The 26605-nt window shown below is 45.5% G+C and overlaps 1 protein-coding gene across 2 annotated transcripts in view; it reads right to left on the reverse strand.

The window, feature by feature from the left end:
- The window catches only part of LOC110301231 (serotransferrin), a 38982-nt gene that overhangs the window by 7655 nt on the left and 4722 nt on the right, over positions 1-26605 (reverse strand). Inside the window, exons 5-19 of one of the 2 annotated variants that reach the window (XM_021171579.2) lie at positions 26058-26190; positions 24526-24581; positions 23879-24057; positions 23030-23207; positions 21694-21845; positions 20596-20686; positions 20015-20047; positions 18152-18322; positions 16705-16834; positions 16070-16134; positions 12749-12933; positions 11224-11407; positions 3812-4063; positions 3177-3271; positions 895-972 (exon numbers count right to left, since the gene is read on the reverse strand). In XM_021171579.2, coding sequence (XP_021027238.1) covers positions 895-972; positions 3177-3271; positions 3812-4063; positions 11224-11407; positions 12749-12933; positions 16070-16134; positions 16705-16834; positions 18152-18322; positions 20015-20047; positions 20596-20686; positions 21694-21845; positions 23030-23207; positions 23879-24057; positions 24526-24581; positions 26058-26190 — 1982 coding nt within the window. Of the gene's footprint in view, positions 1-894; positions 973-3176; positions 3272-3811; positions 4064-9599; positions 9802-11223; positions 11408-12748; positions 12934-16069; positions 16135-16704; positions 16835-18151; positions 18323-20014; positions 20048-20595; positions 20687-21693; positions 21846-23029; positions 23208-23878; positions 24058-24525; positions 24582-26057; positions 26191-26605 lie in introns of those variants that run through there. The other variant, XM_021171578.1, reaches the window with a different exon arrangement.

The following is a 26605-nucleotide window of genomic DNA, read 5'->3' on the forward strand; positions in this document are numbered from 1 at the left end:
AGGCAGAGGCAGGCAGATTTCTGAGTTCGAGGCCAGCCTGGTCTACAGAGTGAGTTCCAGGACAGGACAGCCAGGGCTATACAGAGAAACCCTGTCTCAACCCCCCCCCCCAAAAAAAAATAAATTTTAAAAATAATTTTTTAAAAAGGCACTAGACATTAACAAGGCTCCGAGTAATAAAAATCTAACTATGGGACGGCTTCTAAAGAAAAGTCTGGCTGGCAGAGGCAGAAAAGGACAACTACTTTGAACCAAATGATTGTCCTGGGTCTACACACTGCCTACTTATACCAGAAGAAGACCCAGCACTTACTGAACCTCACAGTAATACTGGACAGACAGAACCTAAAAGTAAAATGTCTTATACCCTGTACGTAAGTTACAAGGATGGGTGGGCAGGACTAAATCTGCTACCTATATTGCCAAGGGCAGATCTGTCTGTTATGCAGAATATGCTCTATGTCAAAAGGTACCTACATCTTCAGACTACTCCATTCAAGGTTTTTCCTTGACAAGCCACAGTGCCCCAGTAAGCTTTGTTAACTTGACACAGCTTCCAGCCATGTAAGAGAAGCCTCAACAGAAGTCCCTCCATCAGACTGGCCTGTGTGCATGTCTATGGGTCATTTTCTTGAGTCCAATGTGGGAGGTGCCATGTTTAGGCAGGTAGTCCAGAGCTATGAAGAAATCTAGCTAAGTAAACTGAAGAGTGAACCAGCAAGCAGCATTTCTGCATGTCTTCTGCTGCCAGGACCCTGCCCTGAATTCCCTTAACAATGAACTACGTCCCGGGAGTCCTTTTCTCCCCAAGTTGCTTTGGGTCAGCAACACACATGACAGTAGAACTCAGTAAGGAAGATTGTCAGATTCTAGAACATTCCAGATACCTCTTACCCTGTTATTGTTGACTTTGTATATGGCAGAACTATCAGTAATAGAAGTCTGTGTGTCTCTGTACTGGCCAGTTAGCAACTGTAAACAAAACAAAACCAAGACAGACAAATCAGGGTAAATGCGTTACAATAACACCGAATGCAATGTAAAGAATGACATTTTCATTCTGTGGAGAGTAAGGTCAAATGAACGAATGCTACTTGAAACAGCTGAAAAGGATCATACTGCTTTATTTTTAACTTGTAGAATAATAATTAATTACAACCCGGCAGTGGTGGCGCACGCCTTTAATCCCAGCACTTGGGAGGCAGAGGCAGGCGGATTTCTGAGTTTGAGGCCAGCCTGGTCTACAGAGTGAGTGCCTGGAAGGCCAGGACTACACAGAGAAACCCTGTCTCGAAAAAAAACCAATAATAATAATAATAATAATAATAATAATAATAAATTACAAGCTTTATTCCTCCTTTTTGCAGTGCTGATGGCATTGCAAAAAGACCCGAAAGTGGCACCCTGGGCCCAACATTAGTATTATTTTTAAACAACAGCAAGGGGCCAAATTACTAACCTGTAAAGATTTGAGGCACCAAAAACAACTCAAGGCCTCAGGAGATGTTCAGTGGACATAACACTTCCTGTGTAACCTTGATGACCTAAGTTCAGCCCCTCTGAACCCACATAAAACCAGATCTAGTAGTACACACATTCACAATGCCAGTACTCCTATGGGGAAAATGGGAGGGAGACAGGGCAATCTCCAGAAATTCATTCTAGCTAGCCTGGCAGAGCAATGAGAGAAGACCAACACTTCTGGTCCTCTGACCTCCACAGATATGCCAAGGCTCACACGTACCAGCCCTTACACACATGAATGAACACACACACACAATTAAAATAATAATAGCTATTACTATTACTACTACTATTATTATTATTATTTATACCCTCCAAAGGAAGAGGGTAAATTCTCTATAGTAAAACATGTTCTGTTAAAATACACTGGCTTACATAAAACTAAGTATTAGTAACTTAAGACTGTCAAAGGAGAATAATTTTTGTCATGATTGTGATAATGCTGGATTGCTCAGAACTGGCCATGCTGGGACTATTTTAAGTCACAGAAATCAGAAAAAGTTATTGGGCTTCCTTTATCCTTTATTGATTGTTTAAAGAAAGAATAAGAATGCAAGCTACACTTAAGAATATACGTCTATCCAGGCAGTGGTGGCACATGCCTTTAATCCCAGCACTTAGGAGGCAGAGGCAGGTGGATTTCTGAGTTCAAGATCAGCCTGGTCTACAGAGTGAGTTCTAGGACAGCCAGGGCTATACAGAGAAACCCTGTCTGGAAAAAAACAAAAACAAAAAACAAACAAACAAAAAAAATGTATGTCCATAACCATTATATTCTGAGTAGCCCAAGAAACTGGTAATGCATTTTTTAACAGGTGTATGTGTATGTATACTGAAGGTTGGTTGATGTCAGGAGCCCTTCCTCAATCTTTCTCCACCTTATGTATTTACTGTTTTTGCTTTTTTTTTTTTTTTTTCCTGACATAGGGTTTCTCTGTGCCGCTCTGGCTGTTCTGGAACTCATTCTACAGACCAAGCTGGCCTCAAACTTGAAGAGATCCTCCTACTTCTGCCTCCCAAGTGCTGGCTTTAAAGGCATGGACCACCACCACGCAGGCAGCCACCTTCTGTGAGGCTGTGGTCTCTCACTGAACCCGGGGAGAAAACCAACTAGCATGGGTGGTGAGCCAAGGAATTCCAGGGATCCACTGTATCTCTACCTCCTAGGCACTGGGATTGCTGACAAGAACTTCTGGACCTGGCTTTCACGTATGTGCCACCGATCCAAACCACATATTCTAATAGCATCGCGTGTGTGTGTGTGTGTGTGTGTGTGTGTGTGTGTTTAAAGGTTTTCCTAGAGTCTTTTTTGTGTTCCCAAGTAAGTCAAGAATTAACTCCCAGGGCTGGAGACTCAACTAAGTTGGATAAGATCCCATCCTGCTCTAGCAAGGGACCCGAATTCAATTCACAGCACCCACATCAGGCAGCTTTGAAGACCGACTCTACAAAATCTGACACGTCTGGCCTCTACAGGTACAGGCACTCATGTGCACATACCCACACACATACATATAATTAAAAAGAAAAAAAAATATTTTTTAGAACATGTCCTAAACTTGCTGTACCAAATAAACTGCAAGATGACAGGGCTACAGAAATGCCTTACCCATCCCTCTTAAGTCTAACCGAGGTGGAAATCAAAGCATTACCCTGACAAACAGTAACGTTTTCCCAGAGTCACAGAGACCAACGAAGAGAACAGCTCTCTGACTGCTCTTTCGGCTCCAGATGAACTTCCAGAACACTGCAGAGAAGAGAAAGGCAGCATTCATTTTCTAAAGACATTATTAATAGGCATTTACGACAAAAAAAAAAAAAAAAAAAAGTGTCCATCTGGACTACTTTCATTGTCACACGGATTAGAGTCAGTTTTGTTAGGAACTCACGGAGCGCCGGCCACTATCAACTGTAAACTTTTTTCACGTCTATTTCCCTCATCCAAATGTGGAGACTAAAAGTATACACAGAATGATGGATCTGGGGAAAATTAGTGGCTTGCTACATTTGATTGGTGGATTTCTACTCTACCTTAGTACCCCAGTATCCCAGAGTCCAGCTCAGACACAAGTGGCTCAGAGTTGGAATGAGCGATGGCGGCCGCAGCGCTCAAGCGCACAGGGGCGCCTCATGTAAGTCCTGCCCCAAGACCCAGGTCACTTCAGCGTCCCCTTTCCACACTGCTGGGTCTGGAAGACCAGTGGTAGAAGAGGGAACCCAGCCGTCCGCCTCCCCGGCCTGCGGCGCCGAGCCACCCAGCCCTCGCCGTGAATGCCGGCCGCCTCACCCAGCGTCAGCAGCACCGCCAGTAGAGCCACCGCCACGGAGAGCAGCGTCGGATCCCTCTGCTGCAGCTCCTGTCGTAAAGAGTCGAGGTAAGGCTGGAAGGCGCCACCGGCGCCATCGCCAACTCGCCGGGTGTTCGCCGAAGCCATGAAAGAGGTGTGTAGTCTTCCCGGGCCGCCAAAGTTACGTGGCTCTAAGCTCCACGCCGTGGCGGGGCGCGGGGCATCACGGGAGTTCCTTAGGGCTATCTCGGCTAAGTGCCTGATGGGAGTTGGAGTTTTTTGGTTTCTACAACCCAGTTAGCGAGTGTATTCATATCGGCATGCTTTGAGACATGTATGTATAGCTTTGTGGAATTTTTTTTCTTTGCATTTTAATTTTTTAATCTTTGGAGAATTTCATAAATGAATATGATGTCTTTTGGTCAAACCCACCCCTCTACTCCCATTTCATTTCGATTTTTGAAAGAATGATGAATGTTAGCAAAATTAACGGCTGCAAAACTTCATTTGAGGGTGAGGATTTCTACTCGGCCGTTTCATGGGATGACATTTATGAGAGATTTTACCTCAGTATGATGTGACCGAAGATGTGATGGAGTCACAGAGAATCCACAAAGACACGTCGAGTCCTTTATGAGGTCAGAGAAAAGTAGCTAGAGATGGACCTGAATCTTGGAGGATGCATTAACCTATGCTGGCAACTGAAGAAAACAGAAAAAGACGCACGGAAGAGAAGCTTAAGAAAAAGCCAATGACGTGTGTGGGAAACTCGGTAATTCTGTGTCCTGCGTTGACACGCCCAGCACGGAAAACTCAAATGACTGCATTTAAAAAAGCAATCAGGAAAATCAGTGCTCGGGAGGATGTGGGGGTGTCGACGATAGATTGATCACTCCCACCCAAAGGAAGCAGGCCTACTCAACCAGGTAGGCCATTTGAGAGGCCCAGAGTAGACAACATTTTTCAGTTTCTCAAGAGGACTTATTTATAAAAGATCTTCATGGGAACTCTTCTATTTAAGATTTCAGCGGGTAATCGAAAACATTAAAAAAAAAATGTGAGCTTCAATTTAAAAATATCTCTGTGGGTCAGAAGTGGCCAAGCCTCGAGGGTCATTTGCAGCCTCCTGTCATTAAGTAGCTGTCATGATTTTAAAGTATTTAAGTACAGGTCTGCCTGGGAGATGACAGGAAAAGTCGATGTCACTTAAAGACTAAACAAATTCATTACAATGTCGCACTGCCACATAAAACCCCAACTCCTGCAGGCACCAGGAAGGGAGGAAATGGAAGGGAGGAAATGAGACATTCCCTTCCTCTCTAGTGTGGCAGTGAGTGATTGGGTAGGAAATGAAACAAAGATGTTAAACCTTGAGTTTGGAAGGCTCCCAATGTGATTTAGATTTAGATGCATCCTCAAAGGGCAGAGGGCAGGCGAGAAGAAGCCCACTCGAGGGCCACTCCGTTGGCCTTGATACTGAGTCGCCGGCTACAGGCTATGTACAAGAATGATTAGATTGTCCATGGAAGCAAAAGTGGCAGAAAGTCAGCTGGGAACGTTTGTAGGAATCAGACCTGGGAGTGGTTTTGTGTGCTATGCTGAAGAACACAGAGTTTACTCAGAGTATAACAATAAGCTGAAAGTGACACGGATAATTGGCAGATCTGTGGAGAACTATGACTGGAGAGAGAAAAGACTGAGGCTGGGGGAATCAATGGGAGTCTCTTGTCGTATTTAGGCAAAAGATACTTGGAGTCTAACGCAGGATAAAAGTGTGAAATCGGGGGCTGGAGAGATGGCTCAGTGGTTAAGAGCACAGGTTGCTCTTCCAGAGGTCCTGAGTTCAATTCCCAGCAACCACATGGTGGCTCACAGCCATCTGTAATGGGATCTGATGCCCTCTTCTGGTGTGTCTGCAGACAGCTACAGTGTGTTCACATACATTAAACAAACAAACAAACAAACACAAAGTGTGAAATAGAGGGTAAAATTTCTGAAATATTTAGAAGTTAAAATATGTAGGTTGTAATGACTATAAAATATATAGTTGCTGTTGTTCTATTACTGTGAAAAGACACCATGACCAATACAGAAGAAAGCATTTAATTGGGAGCTTTTTTGTTTGTTTTTTTGAGACAGGGTTTCTCTGTGTAGCCCTGGCTGTCCTGGAACTCACTTTGTAGACTAGGCTGGCCTCGAACTCATAAATCCGCCTGCCTCTGCCTCCCAAGTGCTGGGATGAAAGGCGTGCGCCACCACGCCCGGCAGAAGAAAGCATAGAAAGTATTTAATCGAGAGCTTCCTTATATTTCAGAGGCTGAGTCCATGAGTGTCGCAGTAGGGAATGTGGCAGCAGGCAGGCATGGCACTGACACAGTAGCTAAGAGCCTACATCATGATTCAGAGGCAGAGAATAAGAAACTGGGCCTGATGTGGGTGTTCAAAACTTCAAAGCCCACTCCAGTGACACGCCTCCTCCAACAAGGCCACACCTCCTAATCGTTCCCAAACAATTTCACCAACTGGGGACCAAGCATTCAAATGTATGAACCTATGGAGATGTTCTCATTCAAACCACAGCACAGCCTAACCTACACAGTAAATTCCTTGGCTACATAGTGTGAGATTTTGTATCATCCTTTGTTTGGTAAATCTCCATCCCAAATATACCCTGGCAATGAAAACACAACACAGTTAATATGAATACGCGCTGTGCGCCTAGGTTGGGCAGATCTACACTACACTACCATCTGCCACATCTATGAGACCCCTTAGAACTTGCGGTTTCTCCAGGCCATGTGCTTCTGCTCTGCTTTTCTTCTTCTTCCTCCTCTACGTCCTCTCCCTCTTCCATTTCTCCTTCTTCTCTCCCCCCACCTTCTGTTCCACCTTCCCTTTTATCTGCCCAATCATCATCTCTTCTTTATTTTACAAATTAAGGTGGGAAGCAGGTTTACAGGAAATCATCTGAGTGCTGACTCATTCCTTGTTCGCAGCCCCTCACAGGAGAATGGAATTAATATCAAATATAATTAGCCCCAGGGCTATCCACAACAATCCTTTCTAAAAAAAAAAAAAAGTTGTTAGACGAAAGATTGTTGTCGTCATATGTAAAAAGAAAGTTGGGTACCTATATGTATACAAACACATACACAAAATAAAAATTAATATTTAAAAAATGACTTGAAGAGACTTTTTTTTCCACATGTGGCAAATTATCAGGAGGAATGTGAAGTGTGCTTAACGTCTTTAGCCAGTAAGAAGATGAAAATGAAAACTGCTATGAGATACTACCTGATACTCATTAAGATAGTTACTATTAAAAAAGCCAAAATATACCAAACAGTACAGAGAGGAAAGGGAAATCTGATACACTGTTGGTGGGAATGTAGCTTCCTACAGCCATTATGGAAGACAGCATAAAGATTTCTTAAGAAGTTTAAAAAAAAAAAAGGAACGGGTGGTAATGAACACTATAATCCTAAGTACTCGGGAGATGAAGGCAGAAGGGTCAGGAGTTCAAGGTCATCATTAGCTGCACAGCAAGTTTGAGGCCATTTTGGATAAAATTAGAACGTGTCTTAAAATACGCACACACAAACACAGATGTTTGCATGCATTATTTTGGGTAGAGGAACCCACAGAGGTCAGAAGAGGCATTGGATCCTCTGGAAATGGAATTAGAGTGATTTGTAAACATTTTATTTTAATGATGCATGTATGTGTAGGCGTGTGTGGGGGTGTGTGAGTCTGTACATGTGAGTGTGCGGGCTGTGGGCTCTCATGTGAGTCCTGAGGTTTGTAAATGCTCTCAAATGCTGAGCTGTTTCTCTGGCCCTCCTCAGGTTTTCAATAATTTTTTTTTTTTAAGATTTATTTATTATATGTAAGTACACTGTAGCTGTCTTCAGACATTCCAGAAGAGGGTGCCAGATCTTGTTGTGGATGGTTGTGAGCCACCATATGGTTGCTGGGATTTGAACTCTGGACCTTCGGAAGAGCAGTCGGGTGCTCTTACCCACTGAGCCATCTCACCAGCCCAATAATTTTTTTTTTTAAAGGTATAACTTAATTTTAATTTTAGAGAGGGGAACGCTGGGTCCAGAGGAGAATTCTTAAGATACCCAGATTGGTAGGATAAGCTCACAACTCAGGTCACGAGTGAACACAGAGAGATGGGAATCAAAGAGAATGACCATGTCAGAGAGGGAAAACCATCCTAAGAAAGGGAGGGTAGCTGGGCGTGGTGGCGCAAACCTTTAATCCCAGCACTTGGAAGGCAGAGGCAGGCGGATTTCTGAGTCCGAGGCTAGCCTGGTCTACAGAGTGAGTTCCAGGACAGCCAGGGCTACACAGCCTATCTCGAAAAAACCAAACCAAACCAAAACAAACAAATGAGAGAGAGAGAGAGAGAGAGAGAGAGAGAGAGAGAGAGAGAGAGAGAGAGAGAAAGGGAGGGTAGACTCCCGCATGGAAAAGCTGGCGAGTAGCAGCGACTTCTGTCAGGGTGAGACTGTAGAGCCGATGACTAGTCTCTGTGTGTTCAGCCAACTGCTTATTACTAATACATGGGGAGAAGGGGACGTGGAGCCTGAACCTTCCAAGAAAGTTGGCTGAGGAGTGGAGGCATGGGGGTAGAAATGAGACAGGAACACGGCCCCAGTTCTCCCTAGGCACTGGGGCAGACTATTAAAATCTGTTAAAAGTCACTGCCAGTGTTAATGCTGAGCTCTTGAGGCATTCTTCTATAAAGCACTCTTTTTAATGTTCATTTCGTACAAATTAGCCAAGGCCTTGTGGGATGGAACTTTCTGATTTCCTAGTATGGGCCCTTACTGACTTAGCTGACTGCAAAGCTAAAGGGCCTGAATACCTGCCGCCTACAGGACTGTAACACTAGAGGGCGCCATAGACATGCCTCCGCAGCTCCTCCCCACCCTCACATCCTATACACCAAAGCTCCCAACGACCAGCACTTGAAGAGCTTCCCCTCGCCTGCCCGTGACGTCTAACTGACTGGTGAGAAAGGACCCCGCCCACTGACTGACGACCAATTGTTTGCGATGTTGTCGGGCTCGCAGGGAGATTTTTTTTTTTTTTTTTTTTTTACGCAAAGCTGATTCAAATTTGGTTTTGGACCATGGCTATTCCATCGCAATGAATTAATAAAAGTGGGTCTTCTGTCAACTTTCTCAGTACTCACTGGGGCATCTATTTGTAACAAATTCTTCTTACTGGCATGTGCACATACGTACGTGTGTGGTCATACAGTTTTTTTGTTTTTGTTTGTGGTTTTTTTTTTGTTTTTTGTTTTTTGTTTTTTGTTTTTTGTATTTTTGAGACAGGGTTTCTCTGTGTAGCCCTGGCTGTTCTGGAACTCACTCTGTAGACCAGGCTCGCCTCGAATCCAGAAATGCCTCCCAAGTGCTGGGATTAAAGGCGTGCGTCACCACGCCCGGCTAAGATTCTTATTTTTGATCTTTTATTTTATGTGTATGTGGTTGTGTGAACTTATGTGCCTCACATGAATGCAGGATCTTGCCGAGCAAAAGAGGCATCGGATCCCATGGAACTGGAGATACAGACAACTGTGAACCACCACGTGGTTGCTGGGAATTGAACTCAGGACCTCTGGGAGAGCAGCCTGTGCTCTTAACCTCTGAGCCATCTCTCCAGCCCCAACTACCTGAATCTTGAGCTCAGGAGACAAGGTTCAGTTTCTATGATATTTAGTCAGATTGTACAAAGAATTCCTGGTGAAAATAGAAAAGAATGGAGTTTGGGAAATATAAAGTCAGCAGTCGTTTTTATTTTGTGCTCTGTGTATGTGGTAAGGCACAGCAGTGAAGACATACACCAGTTAGTCCCAACCCCTCAGGGCGTGAAGACCAAGAGAAGCCCATGGACCACAGGAGCATCTGTCTCCACCACAGTGGCAACCCACCTCTTGGATTTTAATTTTTGTGGAAACTGCAGGCTTCTAGGAGTCCTGGGGAGAGAAGAAAGACATAGGACACTGAGAATACTCATACTGTTATGAGCCGTTTAGCAGAATGAAGGAGCCTGAACGGGCAATTCAGTATCACATAAATTGTGCCAGGGCTCATTGTTCTGCTAGACTCATGCATGCTGTGCCCCATCCCTGCCATCCCTGCTTCCCTACACAGCTCCTGAGCCTCCCACGGGGAGGGCTCCACACAAGGATGGAGAAGCTGTCACGTGACCTTCCTGCCCTACAGCATCCCCCAACTTTGCTTTTAACCAGTGAGGCTCTGAACTTGAATTCACATAAGGAGAAGCCGCCTAGGAAGGCCCTTCTTCCCTGAGAATGTGAGGCAGATGGTAGCTGGCAGTCCCCAGCAACTTCTGAGCTGGGTCTAAGGATGGAGTGGAGAAAAACAAAGCTAGACCGGTGTTCTCTGGAGCATACAGGTAAGGGAAATATTAACTTGGGTTCTGTAACACTAAACCTCAACAATCACATTGCTCACACTAGAATTCCATATGGCAACTTAGATAAAACATATATATAGCATAGCTTGGCACAGTGCAGTACAGTATAGTACAGTATATTGTCTCCTACCGTCAGATCTAGGGATTAAACTCAAGTCATCTAGCTTGTGCCACGTGCTCTTTTCCCCACTGAGCCATCTTACCAGTCCACATGTGGCAACCTTGAAAGGGCCACCACCCCAGACCAGCACAGTCTCTGAGGCTGTATCTCCAGCACAACAACTTAAATGAAGGCCAAGACTCACCTACAAACTACAGTGGGAGACTCACCACTGTATATCCCATGCATCCTCTCGCACTTTACAAATGTTTTCAGGTGGCCCCACTAATCCCCAAACAGATGGTAAAATATATTTTCTTCTATTTCAATTCCTGGAACACGGCATTGCAGATGTTGCTTAGCAACTTCCTAGCTAGCCAGAACTTATCATTATTGAAGTTCCATAGAACAGAGCTGTCTAAAAGGATGTTCTGTGAACAGAGCTATCTAAAAGGATGCTCTGTGATAATTCTTCTTGCTATGGCTACTTTCAACTAAAATTGTAGCTGGGTGGAGTGACGATATGATATCTAGATTTAATCCAGCTGTCACCCGAAGTTGCACTGTCACACCTTGCTAGCCATTGCCATATTGGACAGGGACTTCTAATAAGTTTAGTGCCCTTTTTTATCTTCCTAGGAATAAGGTGGGATTGTGTGCATATAATACGTCCACTGCCCTAGTATCTTGGGTCTGTGACCCCTTAGCAATATGTGCATATAACCCACGTGGTTGTATATGCTAGGTTCTGTCTTGCTTATGTGGCTGTTTCCTAAGGGTTTGAGTTCTTGTCGCTACCATTCCAGCACCCATCGCTGGGTTTCTCTGCAACCCCTCCACAGGGTTCATTCTACTTACGTGAGGTTGAGCACTTCCTCATGTTACCGACGGCTTGCATGTACTCTGTCCCTAAGTACTTTTCATATGTGGTACCCTCTGGAAGTTTAACGAAACATTTGGTGTCGTCTCTGAACAGAAGGTCCTTGGTGGTGGACTTGAACAAACAGAAATTGCTGGTGCAGTCTCTTCCCCCATATAAAGTCTGTCAAATGAGCAGAAAATAGACGTGAACCTATGTCTCGGACTGGAAACACCTGCAGGAGACTGAAAGGTCCAAGCCAGCCCTGGGAACAACAGAAAGCTACAGAAGATATTTATAATTGACATAGCATTTTTAAAAAAATCTACACAAGAAACAGAGGTATAAAACACTGTAGAAAGGTTAAAGATTTCACATTGAGTCTCTTTAAACATTTGGTGATGCTGCTATGAAACTGTTAGCGATTGTAAGATTGTTTGACTCAAATCTAATGTCAAACTAGAAACACCACTGGAGATTATCATATGCTTTGAAAGGAGCTTTTCTTTCTTTTTTTTTTTTTAAAGATTTACTTATTATTATATTATTATATGTAAGTACACTGTAGCTGTCTTCAGACACACCAGAAGAGGGCGTCAGATCTCATTACGGATGGCTGTGAGCCACCATGTGGTTGCTGGGATTTAAACTCAGAACCTTCGGAAGAGCAGTCAGTGCTTTTAACCGCTGAGCCATCTCACCAGCCCCCAAAAGGAGCTTTTCAAAGTATGCTAGCCTATTTCTTTTAAAACTAATGACAAATTAAAAGGCAGGCAGCTATGCCAGAAGGAAGGGTAATTTTTGTGTGTGTATGTAGAGTGGCCCTAGGGATAAAGTGTTCCAGTGGCCCCTGTACTCACTGCCCCCCAAGGCTGGCCCTGACAGGATTTTTCTGAGAGTAAGAGTCTTGTATTTTCTAGACTGTGAAGAATATGGTGCAACTGATATAAGCAAGAGAAGGAGTAGTCAATTCCGGTCCTTAAGACTCATAGGAAGGAACATTCGAAATTGTTTTCAGAAAAACATTCTCGAGGAAAATAAAGTCCCGAGTCAAGATCCGGATGAGCTGGAAGGCAGATTCTAGGCTCGGAGGGCTCATGGGTCAAGTGGGAATTTGTCTGTCGTGACTAGGAGTTCCACAGGACCAGAGCCAGGTCTGAGGAATCCAGTCCCAGCTAGCACACTGTGCGCCCTCCCTGTAAACACACATTCCCTAAGACTTGTGCATGCACCACTTGATTTCATTTTTTTTTTTTTTGTTAACTTAGAAACATTGTGTGTATGTGGTGTTATTTCCATTTAATATGTGAAGAAACCGAACGTGGACATTTTAAGCCACGTGCCTAAGATGGCATGGATCGAAAGCTGCCGAGCTGAGATTTGAACTCAGATATTCTGATCCACGGTCTAGAGAGTCCAAATTCTAGTTTTTAGAAAGGAAATGCTCACTCCGGAGCTCCGTGCAACTCCGAATAGCCTGCCCCTGCTAGGAATAAACGGTAGCAGACCCTGGGTAGTTCATACCTCCTGGCTAGTCAGCAGAGCCTTAACCCGGGCTGCCTTCTCTTTTCGTGAGACCACAACATGGTTTGGAGCTTGGGCCAGGTGGCAGCTGGCAAAATCTTTCACAGGCTTCCTGGTGCCATCAGGGCAGAGCAACTCGAAGTCTTCCTGCTTCAGATTCTTAGCCCATTCAGCAGGGTTCTTTCCTGGGTAGAGAAAAGGGGTGGATCAGCCAGATGGAACCGTTGTAGTCACTGGGATGTCACTGACCCACAGGTGTATGGAAGGCGTGTGCCTTCTGTCCAGCAGAAGCGCATGTTTAAGGTTATGGCGGTGTTAGGAGGAGAGGATGGTCGTGTTCATTACAGGTAGCACTCGATTCACAAGAGCTTTTTAGTGAACACTCTCCTCTGACCTGCCCTCTCAGCCAAATGAAAAAAAAGAGCCACAAGCCGGGCAGTGGTGGCGCTCGCCTTTAATCCCAGGACTTGGGAGGCAGAGGCAGGCGGATTTCTGAGTTCAAGGGGCCAGCCTGGTCTACAGAGTGAGTTCCAGGACAGCCAGGGCTACACAGAGAAACCCTGTCTTGAAAACAACAACAACAACAACAATAACAAAACAAAAAGAAAAGAAAAGAAAAAAAAAAGCCATGTTCTATGGGTGTTTTTTTTTTAAAGAAAAAGAAAAAAAATCTACTATTAAATTCCAATGCTAAACAATAACAATGCATTTAAATAAATAAATACATAAATAAAGCCAGGCGTGCTAATGCATGCCTTTAATCTTAGCACTTGGGCGGCAGAAACGGATCTCTGTGAATGTGGGGCCAGCTGGTCTACACAGTGAATTCTAGGTTAACGGGAGATACAGAGTGAAGCCTGTCTCAGACAAAATCCTGGGGCCTTCTGTACTTCTAGCTTCATCAAGGGGCGGGAAGAAGGTGGTGCTCTAAGGCAGTTTCCCCGCCTCTGTGCTGCCCTCTCCGTTCTCCAAACGGAAGACCCGCCCCAAAGATGCTCTCCAATCCTCATCGATATTTTCAGTTTGACGTCATGCTAGTCCCAGGAGCTAATGTCCTATCTCATCTGCTTACTTAATCTTTTCTGCATTCTCTTTGCAACAGTTAACCAACCGAACAGTCGATTTAAAGACCTCTGCCCTTCCGGAGGTTTTCCACGGTTCCTCCGGGCATTTTTTCTTGCCAGTTTTCATTTCTCGCTCATAAAGCGAGATCGTGACCTCTCTCGATTCATTCACTGTCCGCTCAGCTTTTCCCGTAATTGAACAAATACTGTGTGAGACCAGCGTTATCATATTTTAAAATTATTCCCTCAAAAACTAAACACCCTCACTTCTGCGTTCCTTAACTCCCAATGTTTTCTCTGGCACCAATCCTGGAAATCACAAGTTGTGCTTCCACGCATGCGCCTTGTCCTCATTTACCTATATACAAGTCTGTGTGATGTTACAAGCCTACATTTTTTTTTCTTAGCAGTAGATCTTAACACATATGAACTTCCGTAGCTCTCAGCTACTTATATACGTCACAGTTTCTTCTGCACCATTATGCAAATCAAGGTAATTCTTTAAAACCATTGGATCTTATTCTGTAGTGTGACAATAACACAGTGTTTTTAAACCATTCCTCCATTAATAGATATTTGGAGTAATTATACTTTTTTTGCCACTATGGTAATGATGAGTGTCTATTGAATATGAATGCACTTATGTAGATGTAGAACAGTTAATTCAGCTTAATTTTAATATAATCAAATTGCTTCCACCACCCTATGTGGTAAAGACTTGCTTAAGCATGATCCAGGCCTTGGGTTAATTTCCAAGTACTAAGGTGGGCTGATGGAGGGACAATGGGAGGGACTGGCAGAGGATTATAACAAGGTTCTCTAGAGACAGAAGCTATGAAAAGAGAACTAGGAAGGGCTTGCATTTGTGCCAACTGAGCTTCTCGTGCCAGCATCCTGTGCACAAAAATAGCAGCTTGTCAGTCCGAGGAGCTGAGGAGATAGAAGGTCAGGTCTCCTACAGCAACTGTAACCAGGAGGTTATAGGTGTTGGAGCCTTTATGGAGAGTGGAGAGTCAAGGCCTAGAAATCAAAGACTTACTCAGAAAAGCACAGAAGAAATCAAAGGTGACAAAGAACCAAGACCAGGATGACCCTTGGGTGGCATGAAAGAAAGCCTTTAAAGAAAGTTTAAAAATCATGTGGGGAACAAGGGAGGGAGAGAGGGGAGAGAGAAAGGGGGGACTGAGAGAGAGGGGAGAGGGAGGAAGAGAGAGAACAAGGTAGGAAGAGGGGAGAGAGGGAGGGAGGGATAAAGAGAGGGAAGGAGAAGGAGGGGAGGAGGGAGAGAGGTAGGGAGAGAGAAAGAGATAAGCAGAGGGGAGAGAAAGAGGGAGGGAGAGAGAGGTGGAGAGGGGAGAAAGAAAATGTGTGTGTGTGTGTGTGTGTGTGTGTGTGTGAGAGAGAGAGAGAGAGAGAGAGAGAGAGAGAGAACACAATCAAATCAGTCCTTTAAATAAATTCTTAGTGTCTTCTGAGTGCAGTCTCAGGTGCTGGGAGATAAAGAGGAAGAGAAAGAGCCCAGTGATTGCCCACAGCCAAAGTGCATACAGATACTTTGTAGCCACATAGACAGAGGATTCTCAGCAGAGTGGGGTGTGCCGCCTGGGAAGGCGTCTCAGAAGAGCTGGTGCTGAGACAGTCCATCCTACATCAGTTGCCCAAGGCAGTGAAGAGAACAGACCTGAGAGCTGGCAGGGAAATGGTTGATGGCCGGAACGGCAGTTCCTCGGGAGCCCTTGGTGACATACAAGGCCTGGCGTGCACATCCTTACTGATATGCAAGCCCATCTTCCCAACCTTGCCACCCCACCTCATTCCTTAGCTAGCATTCCATGGCCGGCAAGAGCTATCTCTTCATCGTTTATCTAGTCTGGGTTGCATCATGGATTCTTACTTTAATCTATGGTTTGCCATTCGTTACTGTTAACATTAGTTTAATGTCCAACATTTCCAGACATGGCACTGGGAGATCCTATACACTGACTCCCCTGTGCTGTAATGTATCGCATCCTTCTCTGCACACAGCAGTGCAAGCAGCTTCCCATGTATATTCACCCTGCCCCAGCCTTGCAGTGACCCTTGCCATAGGGATCACTGCAGAGCAATTGCTTCTCTCTCCATTGAACACACAAGTTGAGAATTAGAACTCTCGAGCCTGACGGTTTCTGTACAGCTCCTATGGAGCTATCCCTGAGTCTCAGCAAATCCCAGTGACCCAGATTCTGGAGGGAACCAACAGAAGAGAGCGCACACTTACCTTCAGTGTTATCCAGGACAGTCTGGTGTTTCACAAAGGCTACATCTCCCTTCTCAACGAGACACCTGAACAGGTCCAGATTTGGGGAAGAGAGAAGACAGGAGGTCAGACTGACCCCTGCCATTCAGAGGCACCTTGGGGAGATCCAGGTTGGTCACCTGATGTCATCAAGTGTTAGGGCCACTCGTTCTATCACTCAACAACATGCAGAATAAGGAAAGCAAAAGGCTCCAAGTTGCTGTGCAGTTCCACAAGCTCAGCTCCACACACCATACCATTTTTTTCTTTATTCTTTGTGGGTGTGAGAGGAAGGCATATATGCACATTCATGTGAGTATGTGTGCATGTGCACATGTGTACATGTGTGCAGAGGTCAGAAGTCAACATTGGGCATCTGCCTTTATCACTCCCCACCATACTTGTTTGAGCCCTACATGGTCTCTCACTGAGCCTGGAGCGCCTCAGTCTGGCTAAGCTGGCTGCTAGTGAGCTCCAGAGACTCACTTGTTTCTTCTCCATCCCACACTCGCAAGTGCTGAGGTTAAAGACATACATTCGTGCCTGGTTTTTATGTGGATTTTAGATATCCAACTGTGTGTGTGTGTGTGTGTGTGTGTGTGTGTTGGAAAACTCACCGGAAAGCCCCCGTGTAACCATTATATTCCTCTTTGTTGTTCGGAGCACATTTGGATGGGCCAATACACAGGTCACAGAGGGTGGAATTCTTCTCATACCCAGGAGCACAGCCTTGACTGAAAAATTCATCTGGACAGAAGAACAAGAACATGTCAGCTTTGTGTGTGTGTGTGTGTGTGTGTGTGTGTGTGTGTGTGTGTGTGTGTGTGTTAATTCTAGTGACTTACCTAACCCCTGACAGGCTATGAAATAATTCACTCTGCAACCTGCCACCCACCAACCCAGAACCACCCAGACTATAGGTCTTTGGAGGAAACTTCTCAAGGTTGGGAAAGGATTTTGTGAGCACTCCACTTCAGGGTGAAGGAGACCCCTGGAGGACTGTGAAGGTACCATCTCTAGCCTGTAGAATGAAGAAATGGAATTTCTAAGGTTGTACCACTCTTTCTTTGTTTGTGGGTTTCCCCTTCCCTGCCATTCATTAGAAGAACTCCACTACACCTCAGAAATCAAGAGAGGGATAGGAGATAGTCTCTGCCCATCAGCTGCTTCTGTGGATGTGAAAATATAAGGAGGCTCAGGGAAGCAAGGTCAGGGGCCTGTGCTTTCTGCCTGTCACCCCAGGTGTCCTTTGTTTCTGAGACAGCAGAGCATCTCTGTGCAGAAATGTGTCCCCATCTCCCCTCCCTGCATATTCTAAGGTCGCAGAGTTCATAGTCATGTTTACAGTTCTATCATTTTTAAGGAGTTGCCCAAATTTAGAGGCATCAGGAAAGAAGATCTGAGGAAGCCAATATGAAGCAAAGCCATTGCCAAAATTTTCTGTTGGGATCTTCTACTCAGAAACATAAGGAGGTAGAAACAGCCTCAGGTAGAGGACATAGTCAACTGAAAAATCCTCGGGGCTGAGCAGGGACTCAGTGAGATGACCAACACCTTAAGGGACCCAGGAAACCGCAACCCTGATGGCAGAGATTGCTTGATATCCACCCAATGTCTGTTTCCCTTTGTTCCTCCGTAACAAAAATCTAATTTGGTTTATAGTAGGTACGTGTAGGTAGGTGTCTGACAGGACACCTAAGTTCTGCACAATGGCAAGTTATATGCAAATAATTGCTTTCAAGTCCAGAAGGCTCTTTTCAAGCACTGACCATAGTGGGTGTAAATTTCCAGTTGTTCTCCTTGCCTGAATTGTGACTGCCCAGGCAAGGTTGCTTTGAACATGGAAGTACTATGATGGAAATCGTGGACCGGAAAGAAGGAGGAGCTCTCAAGACCTTATCCTGATTCCATGGCTCAGCTCCGCACCCCTCCTAGCTTTTTTTGCTATTTCCTTGAGGTTCATTTTTGTGAAACTCACTTTTATGAACCCTGAGCCCACCGCCTCCCTCAGGACCCTGTTTTTCTGCACGGCTCCTCCCAAGCTGCCTTCCCAGCTCTGCTCACCGAATTTGCAGTGGTTGATCCTGTTGTACAGCATGCCCATAGGGATGTTCCAACCAGCGGTTCTGTCTACCCCAGTGTGGCAGGACTTCTTGCCTTTCAGGTTGTCCCAGGTGATGCTAGTGTCCGATGCCTTCACCACAGCCACGGCATAATACCCTTTAGGAAAGATACCTGAAAAGAACAATTAATATCGCTGGGGCCTCCCAAAGTATCTGCTTCCAACAGAAGCCACTGTCTCCCTAGGACAGCGAGGATGTCCTAAATAGCATTGTGTCATGAAAGGAATTGCACAACATCTAACTCCAGTGAAGAACAGGACAGTCTTGCAGGAAGAATCTTAAAAGCAAAGCACTAAGATCACATGGTGCCCCATGATTATGTCCATATTAAAAATGCTTTGATGAATTGATTTAAAAATAAAATAATGGGCTCAGGAAATGACTTGGTTGGTAAAGTTCTTGCCATGTAAGCAGTTCGGTCCCCAGAACTGATATAAGACAAAAGCCAGGCATGGTGGCATGTGCTTATAATCTCATTACTAGGAAGATGGGTACAGACAAATTCCTGGGCCTTACTAGTAAGCCAGCTTAACTTACTCCAGACCAACAAAGATCCCATCTCATAAAACAAAATGGATGACTTCTGAGAAATTCCACTTGACGTTGACTTCTGACCTCTACATGCCCCATCACAAGTGTGCACGTGTCCACATATACATGTATACACATAAAATAGCAAATATTAACATATAATCATTAGGAAGATGGCTAACATACAGCCCTTACCTGCATGCATAAGGTTATTGAAGTTAAAAGCCAGTAACTCACTTTCCAAATTATTAAATCAAAGACATGGGTACAGAAAAGTTAATGGAACTCTGGCATTTTGTATATGAACATGTATTGGGGTTAGTCAGGCCAGATTCCCTCTGATAATAAGAATATGATTTTATACCAGGATAAACATAAAAAAGGAAATACCAACAACATGTTGGTTGTAATTTTCTATAGCACAAATGTGACCTCAGTTGGGGCTGGAACACCTGTGATTCTGTTTTCTGTTTTCTGTTTTAATTAATTCAATATACTTTCTCCAATTGAAAACAATCTGTGGAATAATAATGGCTCCTTCTAGATATGCTAAAAACTGGGAGGTTAAGTTTAGCTGCAGGGACAAGAGTACAGAATTGTACACTCATAGTTCCATGGAATACAACCTAAGGAGAGTGAACACTAGGACTCGGGGTCACTTTGGCGTTTGACTTCCTGTTTGCTCTGGTGCCATCTTTTCAGATCCACTCCTAATCAAAGCCTTAGTAAGAGATGGGCTAGTCTGGTTTCCTGGGCCCAGCCTGGATGGATGCTCAAGTAATTCCATGCACTTAGACATCAGCATTTTGAAGTGCTCCATTCCGCCCTGCAAGGACTACATAGACAAGGTCTGTGCTAACTCTCATCTGAAACTCTGAAGATCTTATAGGATTCAAAGTGGTAGGAAGTGATGGGAAGAACCCAGACTGTTCCCAGGATCAGTTGACAGGGGCAAGAAATCCTAGCTTTGTCAACAGATGTTATATTTACTGGTTTGTTCAAAGATTTGTTTGGAGACCATTCATAAATTCTCAACCCTTGGGTTCCCTCATGCATCCTTATAGAGACAATACCTACATATTAACAGGAGATGAGTAACCCTGTGTCTGAGTCACCACACACACACATACACACTCCTGATCAATTACTATTATTTCATCTCACTTTGCATTCTAAAATTGGCTCTCTCCATTGACTTATACATTTGCCTAACCAGTTCTCCCAACAATGAGAACTTACCTTCTAGTACCCGGGATTACCCATTTCAACTCACCTTGTTCTGAGGGGGTGGCACAATTAGAGCTCTCTGAAAGAGAATCAAGAAACCATTAACCATTTATGTGTAGGATGGAAAACCCATGCCTTTCTCATGAGGCAACTAAAACTAAGAGGCATGGATAAGACTGCACACCCCACTGATTTACAATAAGGCCAAGACTCCCCAGATGTGTTGAGAGTTCACCTGGCTGTGGACCTCTGAGACTCAATCACAAACTGCATCTCAAGTGTCTTGCTCACTGCGCACCAAGCCCACAGTGGGATGCTGACTGAACTTATTTGTCCTGCTACAAGGTAGCAGGAAAAGTGAGCCTTCTGGATATTGCAAGACTTTCCAAACTTCCTATATATCCTCTGTAGTTGGATCCTTTTTATACCAGAAATCTCATCTCAGGGACTGAGGGTCCCACCACTCTCATCCTTTAAGATGACTGTGGAGATTCTAGGTGAGGGAGTCTCAGAGACTGAGAAAAAGCTCATGCAAGGAGCATTTTATGGTGGCTGTGAGATAAACTGGGCTGTGATTCTCCTTCTACCATGGCTCAGAAAGAACACAGAGGCACTGTCCTCACTCACCGTAGTACTCTGCCATGACGGGCACTAGACCACACTGGCCTGCAATGTAGGCATGTCCTCCATCCAAAGTCATGGCGTCTGCTTCTCCGTTCTGCAAAGACACAGGAAGTCACAGCAAATGAAGAGTTGCTATTTCCTGTGCCACCTGCCCTTTTAGACTGGCCTCTTGAAGGCCCCTCTCAGCCCAAGTTATAAAGCCAAGGGCAACAGTAGATGTTGGTACCGGACCCCTGATGATCAGTCAGGCACGCCCAGATGTTAGTGTACTTTTATATAAACACTGGTTCTGCGTTAGCAAGCTTTGTATGAAGTTGGTTTGATTTTTCTTGCCTTGACTCAGACAAAACAAGAAAATGGTCTGTAGCTAAAAGAATGTAGTATCTGAAAATGTAGATAGAAGAATGGGGTTCGCAGTCGGTTTTGCTTTCTGATAGATATCTTAAAAAGCACAAAAGATTCAACTCAAAGAATAGGCAACTGGAGAGACTCCATAGAGCACAGAACAGAGGCAGGGGTGTGAGAGCTTGGAGCTTCCTTGCCCTCTCGAAGGCTGCCACCCTGCAGAACCTCAGTGTATTCCCTAAGGCAGAAACACCAGGGTTCAAAAGACACAAGAAAGGCTCACAAGACATGATGAGGTGCTAAGATGGGGTGTGCTAAGCAACCTGCACAGCACACTCTCAAGAAGAGGGTTTTCTCTGAGTCACGGTGATGACAAGGGGTGCTGTTTTTCTTCGTGCTCAGGCTCAGGATTTAGAAAATTCTCTACAGGCAATTTTAAAACGCTATCTCGATCAATGAAGTGAACATGTACTTGCTTGCAAAATCAAAACTGAGCCCTTTCCGCACTCCCCAGGGCACACCCTGAGCCCAAAGGCACTCTTGCCATGGCCCAATGTCCCTCAGCAGGAGATGGCTCAGTTTACCCTTCTACTGCGCTAATGTAAAGGACATCCTACAGAGCTGAACTCAAACCACAAGAGCAAGGAGTCTGGAAAGGGGATTTCCATGCAAGAACTACACTTGCTAACTCAACCTTCCAGTGGGCCAGCAGGCCACAGTGTTAGGGACCCACCCTGAGAGGCAGGAGACACGTACCACAATCTTGTCAATGCAGTCCTCAGTGGTCTCTGCTGACTCACACTCTATCTTTCCCTCACTGATGATGCTCCACTCGTCACACTTGGTTCTCTCCAGGTGGCTCAGTGCACACCACTTCACTGGCGAGTTGTCGATCGAGCCCTCTGGGCCTGTGGTACCAGAAGAAGAGCCGGGGCTCAGGTAAGAAAGGCTGCAGCAGCTGTCTGGTAGATGTCAATGCTGCTAACTGCTTTATGGAAATGATGAGCTAAATAAACAGATCCCACCCAAGGAACTCCTAATCGTCTAGAAAAGCAGATGGGACACAGCCCAGCTGTAGTTGATTTCATTTAAGTTCAGCTTTTCTTCCGAGGTAAGATTTGGTTTTCTTTAATTTTAATCACGTGGGGTGCGTGTGTGCATGCGTGTGTGTGTGTGTGTGTGTGTGTGTATGTGTGCGTGTGTGTGTGCATGTGTGTGTATGGTTTTTTTTTGTTTGTTTGTTTTTGTTTTTGTTTTTTTGTTTTTCGAGACAGGGTTTCTCTGTGTAGCCCTGGCTGTCCTGGCACTCACTTTGTAGACCAGGCTGGCCTCGAACTCAGAAATCTGCCTGCCTCTGCCTCCCCGAGTGCTGGGATTAAAGGTGTGCGCCACCACGCCCGGCTGTGTGTGTATGTTTATGCATGTTAGTACAAGTACCCTCACAGGTTTGACTTTGATTTTCACTACTGTAGGACTTTGATTTTTTTTTTTTTTGCTCTTTTTCATTCTTTCATTTTGTATTTATCTGTTCAGTAGTGTGACTATCTCTCAAACATTTGTCCTCTCTCTGGCCTGAAATTCCTTCCCCAAACAGCAGAGTCTAGTATGTGTTTATAAGTTAGGCATCCAGCCGAGTCTGTGGCTGGTTGTCTAATACATACCTACTGAGTGAATAAATTATTAGGCAAACCCCCAGTCCTTCCGTGAAACCCAGGGCCAGATCAACCTCCCTGCATCTCCAGCTTTCATGATGCCCATGTTGACCACAATATTGGCAAGAGATATGCAGCCTGCAGAAACGTGGAGTTACTTAACTTTCTAAGGGCAGGGGCTACCCTAATTTTTGCAGAGGAATGATACTCGTACCAACCCAGGTCATTTAAAATGTGACCAGCCTTTAAAGCACTTGGTGACCTCTGGGTTCTCTTATGGTTGATGCCAGCCAGCATCAGTCTAGCCCTAGGCTCACAAACAGGATGGAAATGAGAACAGCAGGAGGAGCTGTCAGTCCCCAGAAAGACTTATGGCTGCTTCTTGACCTTACCAGGTTCCCCACATTCCTGGGGTCACCTAGCTTTCCCTGAATACTTACACACGCCTTCCCGCTGATTCCGAATGGCAGTGACATAGTTATGGCCGAGGTACAGCCTGTAGTCCATCCTTGGGGGGACCCTTAACAGCCCAAAGGCAGAATCTTTAAACAGCAGGTCTTTCCCAAGAGGAGAGCTGAACAGTTGGAAGTCTTTTGATTTGCCTTTGCCAAAGTGTTCCTGTTTCCAGAAGGAAAAACAAAAAACAAAACAAAACAAAAAAACAGTGGAGTGAACAGGGAATTAGGGAGGTTAAAAAGAAGAACAAGAACTGAAGAGAACAAGAGAAACTTCAGGAAACTGATCTTAAAAGTGCGAGAAACTTGGAGGTACCAGGAGAGAAGGTATTCGGGCATGTTCTCCATCACCCAGCGCCTCTTTGTCCAGGACACTGTAAGGACCATCCCACATTCCCTCTCCCTGTCTGCCTGAGTGGTTGAGAACTAGCTGAGAACAAGTGAATCTAGTGCAGAGGCTGGCATGAGTGGGCTTGGCCAGAGGAAACTGTCTTAACCAACCTCAGCCAAGAGGCAGGGGAAGTCAGTCCCTCTGCAGTCTGGGTGTGTGTGCGTGTGCGTGAGCGTGTGTGACAGAGATTCTCTTTCCTTCTGGGTTTCTCTCTGGGCCTTGAGGGCCTAACTCAGATGGAAAGGGTATCATTGGTCAAAAAGGTGGTGGGTGTTGATACCAGAGGAGACACCTGCTACTCTACGAGGATGCTGGAGAGGTTGGTGACATGTGGCAGGGTCCCCACTGTATCCTGAACACACAAGGACTGTCTTAGTGTGTCCAGATGTCAAGGAGATCTGAGCACAGAGCGGTAAGCAGGACAGAGGATGGCGGTAAAATACCTGTGCCACTTTGAGAATCTCCCAGATCAAGTCTTCCTTGCCATTGTTTTTTCGAGCCACAACAGCATGAGAAGGGATCCGGGCCAGGTAGCACTCCTCATACTGATCCACTGGCTTGCGGGTATTGTCAAGGCAGAGCAGTTCATATTGGTCCCTGTCAGCCTTCTCCGGCAAGACCTCTAAGGAGGGAAAGTTCAGTGAGCCTGTGAGCCTGAACCCCTCCCCATCTTTGAAGTCCTGTTAGCATTGAAAGCATGAACTGAAAGGTCTAGAGGGATCTCTGAGGGTCAAAGAATATGCAGGAAGGTGAGCCTATGACCAGTTAAAGACACAGAGGCTTCTGTAGGCTGGTGAAGCAATGGTTGCCCCCATCCCATGACGCCAAGCTCAGCAACACTACTGACAGGCAAGGTCAGCCAGGCCAACCTCCAACCCTTGGCTGTGACACTTCTTCTCTAGAGGGAGAGCCATTGTGTGTGGTTGAGTGTTGGAAAGAGACCCATGAGTCTTGCTAGAGACCCCCAAAGTACCTTCCTCTGCATGCATAGAGACTCAAGCAGCGGGAGAGAAACCCTGCATGCTCAGGTCTGACCACTAGCCATGAAAAGGATGACAAGGAACCAGCAGAGTCTTTCCCCATCACTCACCAAATATGGTTGTGTGCTTGACAAAGGCCACATCCCCACCGCCATCTTTCAGACACCTGTGGGAAAGAAGCCCTTGAACAAGGAGTCCCACAAGGCAGACCTTGCTCCTGGTCCAGATCACACTGTCACTTTCCAGACAAGGCCTGAGGCTGAATGGCCCCCACAGTGGAGACAGCTCTCTAGGGTGGGATGCTGACATCCACAGTACCACTGGGATGGGGGATGTGCTCACGTACCCCAAAGTGGCTGACAGGAGGTGAAAATAATGTAAAAAACTTCAAATCCTTAGTATGGAAGATGACAGTATTTCTACCCTGGCTATGTGGATTTCAGGATACCAGAAGACAAAAAAGAGAGAGCAAGAAATTGGGCACAAATGACACAAAATCCTACTCCTAAGAGGCTACTTGCAATTGATGCTGGCTTCAGAAAATCAGAGTTGTTTGTTTGTTTGTTTGTTTCAAGATAGTGTTTCTCTGTGTAGCCTAGCTGTCCTGGAACTCACTTTGTAGACCAGGCTGGCCTTGAACTCAGAAATCTGCCTGCCTCTGCCTCCCAAGTGCTAGGATTAAAGGCATGTGCCACCACTGCCCGGCGAAAATCAGTTGGGTTTTTTTTGTTTTTGTTTTTGTTTTTTGTTTTTTTAAGGGAGTATATCAACCATATTTCAGGACCAGTCTCATGCCCAGGAGTAGTTGGCCAACACACACACACACATACACACACACACACACACACACAGGACTTCATGTTTTGTTTTGTTTTCCCCTGTGTACTTTCGGTTTGGTTTAATCTTCAGTGTTGGTGTGTGTGTGTAAGAAGGTTTGGGGGTGCAGTGTCCTCTAGTACGGTGATAGAGACCCAGGGGTAACTTAGGCAGAGCTGGGTGGTAAGAAGCCAGAGAAACCTCTGTAGACTTAAAGACAGATGGTCCATCTGTAGCATCATTCCGGGAGAACAAAGGCTCAAGAGGGATCTGCACATGGGTCATGAGTGCCTTATTCTCCTTACCAAGCCAAGGCCCATGGAACCACAACAGAGGCTCACATGCCCTGCCTCCCTCAAAGTATTTTATGTCCACTGGTACGGTGATAGGGACAGTTTTATATATGATTAAAATATATTATATGTAAAAACATAATTTAAAAAGCCACATGTACTGCTGGGGTGGTGCGGAGCAGCGTCTAGTATCCTGAGCATGGTCCACTGCTGGCACAGAAAGCAGCAGATCTGCGACATCCCGAGGCACTAGGGGTATGTAGGTCCCTTCAGATGCTACCCAGCCCATTGAGAGGAGACGCCAGCCAGATGCGGGAGCTCTGAGGAGAGAGGACTCCCAGAACAGGGCTTGAACTTTGACATCAGATGGAAGGGGACATAGGTTACCTTGGCCTTGAGAGCCCCAGGTTGTACCCCCGCCTTCCTGGGAGGACCTTAAGCCACCTGCATGCTTTTAGGTAGGTTGGCTCAGCAAAGAGCCGCCATTTAAGGACTTTTGGCACTGGCCACCACAGAGTGTCAATTCCACTCACTTGAATGCGCCTACGTAGCCAAAGAATGGTTGAGTGGAGGAGCAGCCACAGCCTGGGCACAGTTGACACAGTTTGGGGAATGCCACTGGATCTGCACAGGGGACACAACTGCCCGAGAAGAAACTGGACACAGCTGCTCGATACAAAGAAATGGACAAGGCATAATAAGCACAATGCCATCACCCAGCCTGGGCTGGTGAAGGAAGGCAGAGGTACAGTCCCTGCCCAGCACAGTCCCTGCCCAGCCTTTCATGTACTAAGCAGGGTTTCTAGACAGGATAAGTTAACCCCTGCTCTTCAGTTACCCTCCTGAGGACACAAGCAGTACTTCTTGCTAAACAAGGCTTGCCCTAGACTTTGCCCACTCTGTTTCCAGATTTTTTTTTCAAGACAGGGTTTCTCTGTGTAGCCCTGGCTGTCCAGGAACTCACTCTGTAGACCAGGCTGGCCTCGAACTCAGAAAGCCACCTGCCTCTTCCTCCCAAGTGCCGGGATTAAAGGTGTGAGCCTTAATCCTATGACCTGGCTCCAGATCTTTCAAAGGGTGC

This window comes from Mus caroli, chromosome 9, assembly GCF_900094665.2.
Source record: "Mus caroli chromosome 9, CAROLI_EIJ_v1.1, whole genome shotgun sequence".
NCBI classification, from domain to species: domain Eukaryota; kingdom Metazoa; phylum Chordata; class Mammalia; order Rodentia; family Muridae; genus Mus; species Mus caroli.